This window comes from Schistocerca piceifrons, chromosome X (genome assembly GCF_021461385.2).
Source record: "Schistocerca piceifrons isolate TAMUIC-IGC-003096 chromosome X, iqSchPice1.1, whole genome shotgun sequence".
Classification (NCBI taxonomy): Eukaryota; Metazoa; Arthropoda; class Insecta; order Orthoptera; family Acrididae; genus Schistocerca; species Schistocerca piceifrons.
The window spans coordinates 71,132,127-71,146,174 of NC_060149.1; the positions used below are offsets into that span (position 1 = coordinate 71,132,127).

The 14,048-nt window shown below is 41.1% G+C and overlaps 1 protein-coding gene across 1 annotated transcript in view; it reads left to right on the forward strand.

The window, feature by feature from the left end:
- Window positions 1-14,048, forward strand: part of LOC124721966 (alkaline phosphatase-like) — a 214,148-nt gene that overhangs the window by 186,149 nt on the left and 13,951 nt on the right. The window contains exons 6-7 of the mRNA XM_047247133.1: window positions 3,666-3,799; window positions 3,878-4,109. Of these exons, the coding sequence (XP_047103089.1) occupies window positions 3,666-3,799; window positions 3,878-4,109 (366 nt within the window). The remainder of the gene's footprint in view (window positions 1-3,665; window positions 3,800-3,877; window positions 4,110-14,048) is intronic.

Sequence of the window (14,048 nt, forward strand, 5' to 3'; positions counted from 1 at the left end):
AATACTCCATTATCCTATGACAGAAATCAAAGAATCTGTAGTCTTCATGTTCATAGAACATAGATAGTGTCGGAAGTTCCATGCGGCTTTTCGCGGATGATGCTCTAGTATACAGAGAAGTTGCTGCATTAGAAAATTGTAGCGAAATACAGGAAGATCTGCAGCGGATAGGCACTTGGTGCAGGGAGTGGCAACTGACCCTTAACATAGACAAATGTAATGTATTGCGAATACATAGAAAGAAGGATCCTTTATTGTATGATTATATGATAGCGGAACAAACACTGGTAGCAGTTACTTCTGTAAAATATCTGGGAGTATGCGTACGGAATGATTTGAAGTGGAATGATCATATAAAATTAATTGTTGGTAAGGCGGGTACCAGGTTGAGATTCATTGGGAGAGTGCTTAGAAAATGTAGTCCATCAACAAAGGAGGTGGCTTACAAAACACTCGTTCGACCTATACTTGAGTATTGCTCATCAGTGTGGGATCCGTACCAGGTCGGGTTGACGGAGGAGATAGAGAAGATCCAAAGAAGAGCGGCGCGTTTCGTCACTGGGTTATTTGGTAACCGTGATAGCGTTACGGAGATGTTTAATAAACTCAAGTGGCAGACTCTGCAAGAGAGGCGCTCTGCATCGCAGTGTAGCTTGCTCGCCAGGTTTCGAGAGGGTGCGTTTCTGGATGAGGTATCGAATATATTGCTTCCCCCTACTTATACTTCCCGAGGAGATCACGAATGTAAAATTAGAGAGATTAGAGCGCGCACGGAGGCTTTCAGACAGTCGTTCTTCCCGCGAACCATACGCGACTGGAACAGGAAAGGGAGGTAATGACAGTGGCACGTAAAGTGCCCTCCGCCACACACCGTTGGGTGGCTTGCGGAGTATCAATGTAGATGTAGATGTAGAACTGATGCAGACACCCCACTCAGCCTTGTACCAAAGGTCTGCAATTGGTCCTGTTGATGATGCTACAGATAGTGATCTGCCAGTATTTATAACTTCAGATAGCCATCAGAAACCAGTGACAATGTTTTCTGATCCAAAGTGACAAACATTGTTAGTACTGAGAATGAGATTTTCACTCTGCAGCAGAGTGTGCACTGATATGAAACTTCCTGGCAGATTAAAACTGTGTGCCAGACCGAGACTCGAACTCGGGACCTTTGACTTTTACAGGCAAGTGCTCTACCAACTGAGCTACCCAAGCATGACTCACAGCCCATCCTCACAGCTTTACTTTTGCCAGTACCTCGTCTCCTACCTCCCAAACTTTTCAGAAGCAGAATTTAGCTGCATTGAAGGCACGCATTGTGCAACACATTCTGAACATTACGCTGGAAACACTTTGATCAGCTGTGGAACATGCTGATTCTTGAATTCAACTTGTTGCAGAACACAGTGGACACAGCATACTGAACATGTTTTGTGCCAGTCACACAGAAATTAATAATCAGATTTCATTTTGATTGATGCTTTTTATGCAGTTTTTGGCCTCAGGACAATTAAAAATCAATGTGATTGATCCTTTTTATGCAGTTTTTGGCCTATTTTTGTTTTCTGTTTTTGAGATAAGATGTGAACCAACTTAGATTTTTCATGGAAGTCATAAGAAGCTAATTTGAGGAGCAGCTGCTTATGGTTTACTATATCAAATGCCTTACTAATGTCACAGAAGTTACCAGATATGCTCTCCTTGTTATCAAGGCTTCGCTTATTTTAGTAATTAGTTCATTAATAGCATGTACAGTGCTTTGGTCCTTCCTAAATCCATACTGACTGTGATGAGTAGTGTTATGTTTTTTATTATATTTTTCTAGTTGGTTACACACTATTCACTCAAATATTTTACAAATAATTGGTAGTATTGATACTGGCCAAAAACTTCCTATCTGCTCTTGTCTGCCCTTTTTGTAGATAGGTCAAACTTCCACATACTTCAGCCTGTCTGGAAAGCAGCCCTCATCAAATGATTGATTTATTATGTGACGGGGTTGGGATGCTGGGATGCAATATTATCGCATCCTGCCTTTATTATTTTTATTGGAACTTCATCCCAGCCCACAGATTTGAGATTTTTTCATAGCACAATACATGAGTAAATTTGAATTCTCCTGATCTGTGCCACATTATATTGGGACTTATGTGTGGAGGAGGGAGATCTTCAATTTTGCTATAATTTACAAAATACCTGGTGAATCCTTATTTCTAATTTATGATTAAAACTTCTTGTTTATTCAGTATCTATTTCAATCTTGACAATCTGCCATACAGCTTTTGATTTATTTGTCACATCTGATATGTATTTACTGTTAGCAGTTTGTTTTTCTTGTTTAACTACTCTGCCAAATATTCTCTTGTATTTGTTTGCATAGCTGACAAATTCTGCATCACAGTTGTTCTCTGTTTCCATGTGCAGTTTCCTCTTTCTAATACTAGAGATCCTGATGCCTTCAGTTATCCATGAGTTTTTTTACAATTCTTGTCACATGCTGTTATGAAGGGGAAACATTCATAGAAAACACTCATGAATTGTGATACAAAAGCATTGTAGTTTGTGTTTACTGAGTACCACTCACTGAATCTCCAGGAAATTTTATTTAGTCTTGAGACAAATGTATTCAAATTTTGTTGGCTGAAGTTCCTGACTCGTTTCACTGTTACAGTTTCATCTAAATTTTCCAATGAGATAAAAAAGGGCTGAAAGGTCAGATACACCTAATTCTAAGATGAACCTTTCCGTAGCACCATAGTTGATATTGCTCACTACATAATCTATACATGTTTCAGAAGATGCTGTTATTCTAGTGTACTCACTAAAATTTAATGTTAAGCCATTTTTAGATAACATGTCCTTCAGAGAAACAGCAAATGTGTCATCAGCTCTTAAATTTATGTTGAAGTCAGCACAAATTATGACTTTTTACATAATTTTTCTATCTGCAACCTACACAGCAAGGTTTCAAATTTGTCTAGAAATTTAGCTAAATACTCAAGGATACAATATATGCGAATAATTAATGCATATTCCAAAAGTTAAATGCAGCTGCTTTCAAATCATAGCTTCTTGTTCAAGCAATGAAAAGTCTGCCTGACTTCAAAGCATGCCGGTTCCTCCAAAACTGTTTTTCTACAAAAACTCACTGCTAAATTGTAACCTGAAAGTGAGTTTTATCAAATTTATATTTTCACTTTTAAGCCAGTGTTCATTTAAGCCTATAACTTTACATAACTTGTGTTCTCCAGAACAACTTCTAGTTCACACAATTTATTCATCATTCCTACTGGTAGACTGCCTGTATTAACATGCATTACGAAATTATTACAAATTGAATCAAACAGAGAATCATTTAACTGGGCATCGAATATGGCACCTGCATGGGTCTTTAATTCTAACTTGCATTCCATTATTTTGTTTCTCATAGACCAAATTCCATGGGAATTGGTCCAATCTGTTAGATTCCCTGTGAAGGATCACCCAGCACAATAACAGACTTATTTCTACTTTTGCTGATGAGAGAGATCTCTTCAAGAGCATTGCTTATGTTAGACACTTGCATCCTTTTACCGTATTTGTTGACATGCATTCCATGGTGTCAAACAGTTTCTTTGATAGTTACTAATGTCTATCACCTTATTTATAATCTGGATGCATTTCAGGTATATTTGCCAATGGACACATGAATTATGATGATCTGCATGTTAGTGCAGGTTCTAGTATGCCATCTCTTCATGAAATGACTACTACAGCAATTAGAGTTCTTCAGAAGAATCAAAAAGGATATGTGCTGGTGGTGAGTTATTTTCTATAGTTGTATACTAAAAAATGGAATATTGTAAATTATTTTCTTTTCTGCTATTCTTGGTTGTAGGTGGAAGGTGGTCTAATTGATGTGGCTCACCATAGGGGTTATGCTCGAAGGGCACTGCAGGAGACATTGGCACTAGACACTGCAGTAGAAGAGACCTTAAATACAATTAAGTATGATCCATTGAAGCTGAAAACAAATGAAGCATTGTCTGATACACTGGTTATTGTTACTAGTGATCACACCCACTCTTTATCCATAAATGGTTATCCTGCACGTGGTAGTAATATATTGGGTAAGTACATGAACATCGGTTCTTTCTTGTTGGTTTCAGGTGCTTAATAGAATGCTTATTAGTGCCCTTACATATATGTCTATATTTTCACTTTCTATTATCAAATTTAGATAGGCAGCAGACACAAACAGTACTTAAAAACCAATACCATATTTATTTCATTGTCACATAAGATAATGAGCAAATCAGCATTTAAACTGGTTACTGTCCTCTCATCTTGATTCCGGTATAACACGCGTACTATGAAAACATGGTACTGCAATTTGGACACCACTCACTGCTGGTTTCTTTTGCTGAAGAACAATTCTATGTGTTGTAAGACAGTACTCAGTCTGGAGTGAGCTCAGAATAGTTGGCAACAGTATGCCAATGAAATCACAGTGAATTTTGCTGTTCAAAACAGTTTAATAAGTAAGAGATCAGAAGCTATTTTTACACATTTCTTGCTCATATAAATATTATTTACTGTAGTCACATTATCATACATGTTAGTGTTGGATTAAATAAGGCAAATATGGTGTGAAAAGTGCATTTCCATTCTTCTGTCAGCAGATTTATATGTATGCATATGAGAAACATTCACAAAGCCTCTTGTATATCTACTGTTTTTGTTTAACTTAATCTTCAATAAAAGTTTTATAAAACTAATTAGCTGCATGTGACTAGTGTGGATGTTGCCATATGTCTGTAAATGGGGAGTTTTTTGTGAAAAAGTATACATTATGGTTTCATTGGACCAAATACAGCATGCTGCAGTGAAGAGACTGGAGTACTCAGGGAGGCTCTTCTTTCAACTTTTAGGTTATGCCAGTAAAATCAGAAAATCACAGAACAAGAAGAAAAGATTTGTGTGCTTCAAGTAAAATTTAACATGTGAAATTTGAATTATAACAGTCAGGGGCAAGAAGCAAAGGAGGGGGGAAAAGGGTACTGGAGAAAGCTGGAAATCAAAGGGTAGGCAGGCAAAACTTTTGTTAGTGAATTTAAAATTTAATAAAAGCAAGATTGCAACTGATAACATAATTAGAGAAAGTAATCATAAATGCATCATAAAAATATGGTGTGAGGAACAACAGCTGGTCGAACTTTTGTAGAAATTCAAACTTTATTTAAGCTTCTAGTTTCAATGCCTCAGTAACATTGTCTTCAGGCCCCAATACATTGAGTGGCCAGGGTATTCCTGTCATATGTGCACAAAGTACAAGACCCACTGTAGTACCTGGATTCTGTAGAAGTCTTTCTAACAGTGTGCCCTCCACACATCCAGCAGCACCAATTGTCAATTCGTGTTCTATTGAATTCCTTTCCCTTCTTGCTGTCAATTGTTGCCTAATTTTCCTTCTGAATTTTCTATATCTGTTTCCTTCAATTTATCCAGTTCTCATCTATTTAATTTCCTCACTTTTGTAATTTCTTCACTTTTAATGACCAGTTCATAACCAATAAATTAGCATATGGTCAGAGACCATGTCTGCCCCTGAACTGTCTTACAGTTTAAAATTTAATTTCAAAATCTCATTCTTACCATTATATAGTCAGTCTGAAACCTCTCAGTGTATTCAGGTGTCTTGAATGTATACAGCATTCTCACACACTTCTTTAACCAAATGGTAGCTATGATTAAACTATAGCTGTGCAAAAGTCTTCCAGGCTACCTGTTTCATTCAATTCCCCCATTACATGTTCTTCAGTTATTTTCCCTTCTGTTCCTTTCACTACTGTTGAATTCCAGTCCCTACACCATTAAATTTTGTCTCCATGAATTCTCTGAATAAAGCTTTCTTTCAATCTCTTCAACGTCTGCAGAGCTAATTGGCATATAAACTTCCACTACAGTGGTGTATGTTGCCTCCATGTCCACCTTGGCTATGATAAAGTGTTCACCACGGTGTTCACAATAGCTTACCCTCATTTCTATTTTCTTAATCATTATTAGACCTACTCCTGTATTACCCCTACTTGATTTTGTGTTTATAACCCTGTATTCATCTGACCAGAAGTCATATTCTTCCTGCCACCACACTCCACAAATTCCCACTATAACTTCAACATATCCATTTCCATTTTTAAATTTTCTAACACACCTACTTGATTAACATCTCACTCTTCAACTGGTAGAATGCCAGTTTCCTGATGATGACAACCTCTGAGTAGTCCCCACCCAAATATCTGAATGGCGGGCTATTTTACTTCCAGAATATTTTAACTAGGAAGATGCCATCATCGTTTGACGATACACTAGAGCTTCATGCCCTTGGGGAAAATATTGGTAGTAGTTTCTCCTGCTTTCAGTCATTCCCAGTACCACCACAGCAAGGCCATGATGGCTAATGTTACAAGACCAAATTAGTCAATCAACCAGATGTTGCCCCTGCAACTATCAAAAAGGCTGTTATACCTCTTCAGGAACCATAGGTTTTCCAGCCTCTCCACAGAAACTTCTCCATTGTGGCTGTACGTAGTGTAAAGCTATCTGTATTGTTGAGGTGTGAAAGCCCTCTGACCACAGTAAGGTCCATGGTTAATGGGGAAAGCCGTAAGTTAACTCTGCTGTAAAGCTAGTGAAAATAAATCCAGGCAGCCACTGTGGGACAGCTGTGTGATCTCATATTATTGCTATTCCAGTGGATTCTGCAGGAATATGATGATATATTTCTTATCGCTTAAACCTGAGTAGGAAGAGTGAAGTCAAGTTTGGAGATCTGTTAGTGAAAAAATAAGGGGTTCACCACCACACAAAAGGAAATTCATGTAGCTCTTGAGCAATAGAAGACAATTATTTTGTATTAAATTTAGAATTCATCACTTCATCACATAAGAATAAGCTAGGCTGCAGCTTTGTAGACTTATGCCATGGGAGGGACCCTCTAAATGAGCCAGGGATGCTCTACACACCAGAGACTGCTACCCATGTAGCTGACTGTGTGCGAGATACAAACAAGATTAATTCTTTCTATATTATTATTATTATTATTTATTATTATTAGCCAATTCTCCATCCACTCCAAGAAATGATAGCTGTAGGAGACACTGCCATATTAGTGTAAGATCCAAAGAAGTGCTCCACATAGATGAGACTGTTAAAATAATAGTGATCAGCTGCTGAAATATTTGGAACAAGGTGCAAGAATTTAAAGCATTCCAAAAAAGCACTACAGCTCATGGTATACAGAACCTGGTATAGCCCAAAACTGACAGCAGTGAGATTTTTGGGGTGAATCTGGCTGTAGACATTAGACAATAAACTAAAATCCATTGAGATGAAAACTGAATTTGCATGCAAGATCATTTGGACTAGAGTTAGTATCAAGGGTGGACATCAACTTATAATTTGGTCCTTCTGTCAACCACCAGACTCACCCTAAACAGACTGATAACTGAAAACTTTAGAAAAAACCTCAGTTGTTAGTATATGTTTCCCTATCATGCTGTCATCATTAGATGACACTTTAATCATTCACAGATCGAGTGGAGAAATTCCAGTTTCCAAGTGGGGATGTAATGAGAGATCCTGCAAAACAATACTAAATGTATTCTCTGAAAATTATTTAGAACAGATAGTTTGGAAACCAACTCACGATAGAAATATACACTCCTGGAAATGGAAAAAAGAACACATTGACACAGGTGTGTCAGACCCTCCATACTTGCTCCGGACACTGCAAGAGGGCTGTACAAGCAATGATCACACGCACGGCACAGCGGACACACCAGGAACCGCGGTGTTGGCCGTCGAATGGCGCTAGCTGCGCAGCATTTGTGCACCGCCACCGTCAGTGTCAGCCAGTTTGCCGTGGCATACGGAGCTCCATCACAGTCTTTAACACTGGTAGCATGCCGCGACAGCGTGGACGTGAACCGTATGTGCAGCTGACGGACTTTGAGCGAGGGCGTATAGTGGGCATGCGGGAGGCCGGGTGGACGAACCGCCGAATTGCTCAACACGTGGGGTGTGAGGTCTCCACAGTACATCGATGTTGTCGCCAGTGGTCGGCGGAAGGTGCACGTGCCCGTCGACCTGGGACCGGACCGCAGCGATGCACGGATGCACGCCAAGACCGTAGGATCCTACGCAGTGCCGTAGGGGACCGCACCGCCACTTCCCAGCAAATTAGGGACACTGTTGCTCCTGGGGTATCGGCGAGGACCATTCGCAACCGTCTCCATGAAGCTGGGCTACGGTCCCGCACACCGTTAGACCGTCTTCCGCTCATGCCCCAACATTGTGCAGGCCGCCTCCAGTGGTGTCGCGACAGGCGTGAATGGAGGGATGAATGGAGACGTGTCGTCTTCAGCGATGAGAGTCGCTTCTGCCTTGGTGCCAATGATGGTCGTATGCGTGTTTGGCGCCGTGCAGGTGAGTGCCACAATCAGGACTGCATACGACCGAGGCACACAGGGCCAACACCCGGCATCATGGTGTGGGGAGCGATCTCCTACACTGGCCGTACACCACTGGTGATCGTCGAGGGGCACTGAATAGTGCACGGTACATCCAAACCGTCATCGAACCCATCGTTCTACCATTCCTAGACCGGCAAGGGAACTTGCTGTTCCAACAGGACAATGCACGTCCGCATGTATCCCGTGCCACCCAACGTGCTCTAGAAGGTGTAAGTCAACTACCCTGGCCAGCAAGATCTCCGGATCTGTCCCCCATTGAGCATGTTTGGGACTGGATGAAGCGTCGTCTCACGCGGTCTGCACGTCCAGCACGAACGCTGGTCCAACTGAGGTGCCAGGTGGAAATGGCATGGCAAGCCATTCCACAGGACTACATCCAGGATCTCTACGATCGTCTCCATGGGAGAATAGCAGCCTGCATTGCTGCGAAAGGTGGATATACACTGTACTAGTGCCGACGTTGTGCATGCTCTGTTGCCTGTGTCTATGTGCCTGTGGTTCTGTCAGTGTGATCACGTGATGTATCTGACCCCAGGAATGTGTCAATAAAGTCTCCCCTTCCTGGGACAATGAATTCACGGTGTTCTTATTTCAATTTCCAGGAGTGTATTTTCTAACTCTCTAGCACGAAATCCTCAAACCTGTCACAAATTTTCACAACTTTTCAGAGGTAAATTAAAATTCCACTTTGTTAAAATATGTACATACAGTGTTAAAGAATATCTTGAAGCTAAAAGCTAAAGTAGAGTGCTTATATGTAACCATACAAATATATGCAGTCTTTTCAGATAGCATACATTTATTTTCATGTATGCTATATACTCTGATTAGCCAGAACAATAAAAACTATGACTATCTACCTAGTAGCTGGTATGTTCTCCTTTAACATGGATAACAGTGATGACACACCATGGCATGGAAGCAATGAGGCCTTAGTAGGTCGCTGGAGGGGACTGGCAACACATCTGCACTCACACATCACCTAATTCCCATTAGTTTTGGGGAAGGGGCAATTACTTCTGAGGCCTAATTCAGTCGCATCCCAGATGTGTTCTATCAGGTTCAGATCTGGTAAGTTGGGGGGTGGGGGGGGGGGCGGCCAAACATCAACTGGAACTCACCACTGTGTTCCTCAAACCACTCTATCACATGCCTGGCCTTGTGACATGGCACATTATCTTGTTAAAAAATGCCACTCATTATCTTGTTAAAAAATGCCACTGCCATCGGGAAACGTGATAGTCACGAAGCAGTTTATGTGCGCTGCAACCAGTGTATGATACTCTTTGGGCATCATGGTGCCTTACACAAGCTCCACTGGACCCATGGATGCCTACATGAATATTCCCCAGGGAATAATGGATCTGCTCCAGCTTGTCTCCGTCTCACAGTACAGGTGCCAAGGAGCTGTTCCCCGGGAATCCCTCCCATCAGCATCACGAAAAAGGTATTGGGATTTATTAGACCATGCAACACTCTGCTACTGCGTCACCATCCAATGCTGATGGTCATGTGCCCATTTTAGACATAGCTGCCAATGCCGTGGTGTTAACACTGGCACATACGTGGTTCATCGGCTGTGGAGGCCCATCATGAGGAGTGTGTTCAGACACTCTTCTACTCTGCCCAGCATTAACGTTTGATGTTGTTTGCTGCCTGTCCTGTTTTACCAGTCTGCCCAACACTGACTCAAAGGAAGGCCTCGGTGCTTGTTAGTGACATCACTTCAGCTAGGCACGACGAACGCCAGGTCTGTTGCAGGCAGAAACGCCTGGCCGTACTTATCACTATAAAGCTCTTATTTTTGTAGAAACTGTTTCATATTGTTTTGGATTCTGCAGTTTTATTTAGATGAAAGATTTTCTTGCTATCGTAAAGCTACAAATGAAGATCATAATTCTGTATTACTGAATCCTGTCGAAACAAACGTAGATCAATATGAGAAGATGCTTTGCCCCATTGCAAGCTTGGGAAATTTTACATTCAAGTAACTATATTTGCTTGATCCATTTTTTTGTCGAAACTTACCCCAACCCCCTTACAATTAACTCATTTCTTTTATTTATTTATTTCTTTTCGGTTGACATCGTCACTGGAAATGTGAACTAATTTACATGTTAAATGTCCAACTGTTGCCAGTCATTAGATTAGTCGTTTTCAATGAAAGGAATTCTAAACAGGAAACAAAATAGCTTCATACATCGAAAATACTGCTGAGCTTAAACTTTCTCAAACATGCACATTTGGAAAGATAAATATTTCCCTCTTGCAACTGAAAGGAGAAACTTTATAAGATAAAAAAATTTTATTTGATAAAACAAGTATCTCTCTTTCGCTTCTTCTGTCCCCCACCCCCTCCCCCAACGTGTACCATCGCAAGATATTTCATTAACATTCAGTGCTCCTCACTCCATAATCAACCAAGATACCTAAAGAAGAGCACCAATATTTTCACAGTTTCTTGTAAAAGCAACCCAGTACAAATGTAACTTCCTCAGATTTACAAGTAAGGTAAAGAAGCACAAATTCTGTTGCTGCTGGACCATGAAGTTGTTTTTGTATGTCAATCCTTAAAACAGGTAGAAATTTAAGTTCAGGAGTACACTATTTGTTAAGAAGTGTAATGAATTGCACAATTAATTGATTACAGAAATCTCTCAGAACAATGTGTGTTGGTCAACTACCACCAATAGTTTCACATTTACCTGTGTCAGAGAGGGAGACACCACCATTATGAGTATGCCTGCAACAGACCTGACGTTCGCCGTGCCTAGCTGACGTGACGTCACGAACAAGCGCCAAGGCCTTCCTTTGAGTTGGTGTTGGTCTGCCCAGCCTATGACATTTGACATCTTTAATGAGGGGTGGCTGCCCAACCCCACAACGTCTGGATGTGGCATGACGTTGGTTTCGCCACATGTTAAAGACACTCACCACAGCACTCCTCGAATACCTGACAATTTGTGCAGTTTCCAAAATGCTCAACCTGAGCCTCCAGGCCATCACGGACTGCCCTCGGTCAAACTCAGTTAGATAGCACATGGACAGCACACTCACTGCTACTACATGCACCGTGCATTTGTCCAACTAGCAGTCATTCCTCACCAGATGATTCTATGGCCTGGATGGGTTTATATTGATGGTAGGTCAATTGGACATAATTTTATGGCTGATGAGTGTACATCTGTATGTATTCATTGTTTTTAAGTAGCTATTTTAAGATAAACAAGCAAGCTATCTATTAATATATATTTCTGTAATTCCATGTAATATGCTAAAAAACATTTGTGTGTATAACAATGTTCTTATGTACCTATATTAAGATAATTATTGACTTTGTGGTGACCAGCACCAGTCAAGGGGAGAGGATTGACCAGAGAGGTATAGCAGTTCTTTGAGATTGATTGTGTTTGGTACTCCTGTTCAAGTGGCAGTGATGCGAGCTCTATAGCTCTATTGTTTGGTACTACCACTGTTTTTTTTTTTTTAATTAAAGTGTGTTTATTTGCAAGTGTTGGAGTATTCCTTCTGGCTATTGATGGCCAGGAATCTGAATATATCCACAGTTATGATCCTGTTTTGTGTTTGTGTCTTCATCTAACGTGTGCAGTTACCATGGGAACCAGCACTGTGGATCGTATGGCCAACCACATGACAGACTACAAGTGGACAGTTCAGCCAAGGAGCACAGCAGCATGCAATCCCTGCTACCACTCTCGCGAGTGACATGTCTCATCTGGATGATGGTTTTACCAGAGAAACAGACATAACATGCAACATCCTATTTAGGTGGAAAGACTATGACACACCTCATTCAAGCACATCTGAGCATCCACATCAGAGAACATCACCAGTCACGGGAATTAGTGATGTCTGCCTTACAATCCCTGAAGAGCACTTTCCACAGTCCATGAACATACCTTGGCTTCTGCTTGCAGGTCAATATTCACAAGCCCAGCCTGAATTTTTACACACATCTGTTTTGCACAAGTTCACATTTAAACTGTTTTAACAAAATGCATTCCATTTTCTCCAATGATGCTGATTGTTGCTGCTGTGCCAGATGCCCAAACATCTGCATCTTCCACATTATGTGATATGTGTGGCCAGCATTTTTCCAATGCCATGATAACCTCAGGCTACATGGTGGTGTAAGACAGATTGACTTCTACCCTTCTCAGTTGAGACTTCATTTAACTGCACGTGAATCTGCCTCACACACAGCAGTCGAGACTACCAGTTCAACCAGTTACTATCCAACACATCCCATTGGGTTGATGCTGTAAGCTGCCCTCAGTACACAAAGACAACCCAACAATGTGGTTCATTTTAGTGGGTAGCCTATTAGATGCCCACAGTACTGCGTTTTATTGGCAGGACACTTAGAAAATGTAACAGATCTACTAAGGAGACTGCCTACATTACGCTTGTCTGTCCTTTTTTAGAATAATGCTGTGCAGTGTAGGATCCTTACCAGATTGGACTGACGGAGTACATCAAAAAAGTTCAAAGAAGGGCAGCATGTTTTGTATTATCACAAAATATGAGAGAGAGTGTCACAGAAATGATACAGGGTTTGGGGTGGACACCATTAAAAGAAAGGCATTGTTTGTTGTGACGGAATCTTCTCACGAAACTCCAATCACCAACTTTCTCCTCAGAATGCGAAAATATTTTGTGGACACCAACCTACATCGGGATAAAAGATCACCATGATAAAATAAGGAAATCAGAGCTTGTACAGAAAGATGTAGGTGTTCGTTCTTTCTGCACACTATACGAGATTGGAATAATAGATAATTGAGAAGTATTTGCCTCATTAGTCATCTTCACAATAACACTGCTCTAATGTGTGACTTGTCGTTCCACAAATATGAAATGGTTAAAGCTATTGTTATTGACCATCTTTCTCATCCTATGGCAAATGCCATGCAATTAATTATCTATGAGGACAGATGCCCATTGCAGCTGTGGTGATGTTTACATGCTATGGTTACTCCAGAATATGCGCCAGACATTGCTCTGTGCATAGTATGGTTAGGGAAATTGCCTGCAGAACTAAAATTACAACTTTTGTCCCATATGAGAGATCTATTGGATGTCACACTCTGTCTGACTGACCAAGCACTCCAAGTTAAGAAGCATCACCATCTCATGGCAGCATCTAACACACCAGGGAGCAGGGCAGGTAGCAACTCTGCAACAGTAGCCCCGTTCATAACTGACAGAGGCAGAGGTAGAATGAGCGTCACAGGCACATGTGATGTTCAGCGGCCAAGAGGAGGCACCCACACCTCCCACTAACCACTACCTGAGTGGGCCCAACTGCAGACAGGTCTACAGCTGAACACCCGAGGACCTTCCAGCAGGTGAATACAGATAGCACGACCGGTGCTAGTCATGCATCTCACGCAGTTTACCCCTCTGCTGGCTTCGCAACACATTCAGTGATGTGGCACAGAACTGCAGATCTCTCTGTGCATGTCTGTGGTGTACTGACTAATGAGATCCATGTGCTGAAAATGGTAGAGCAGC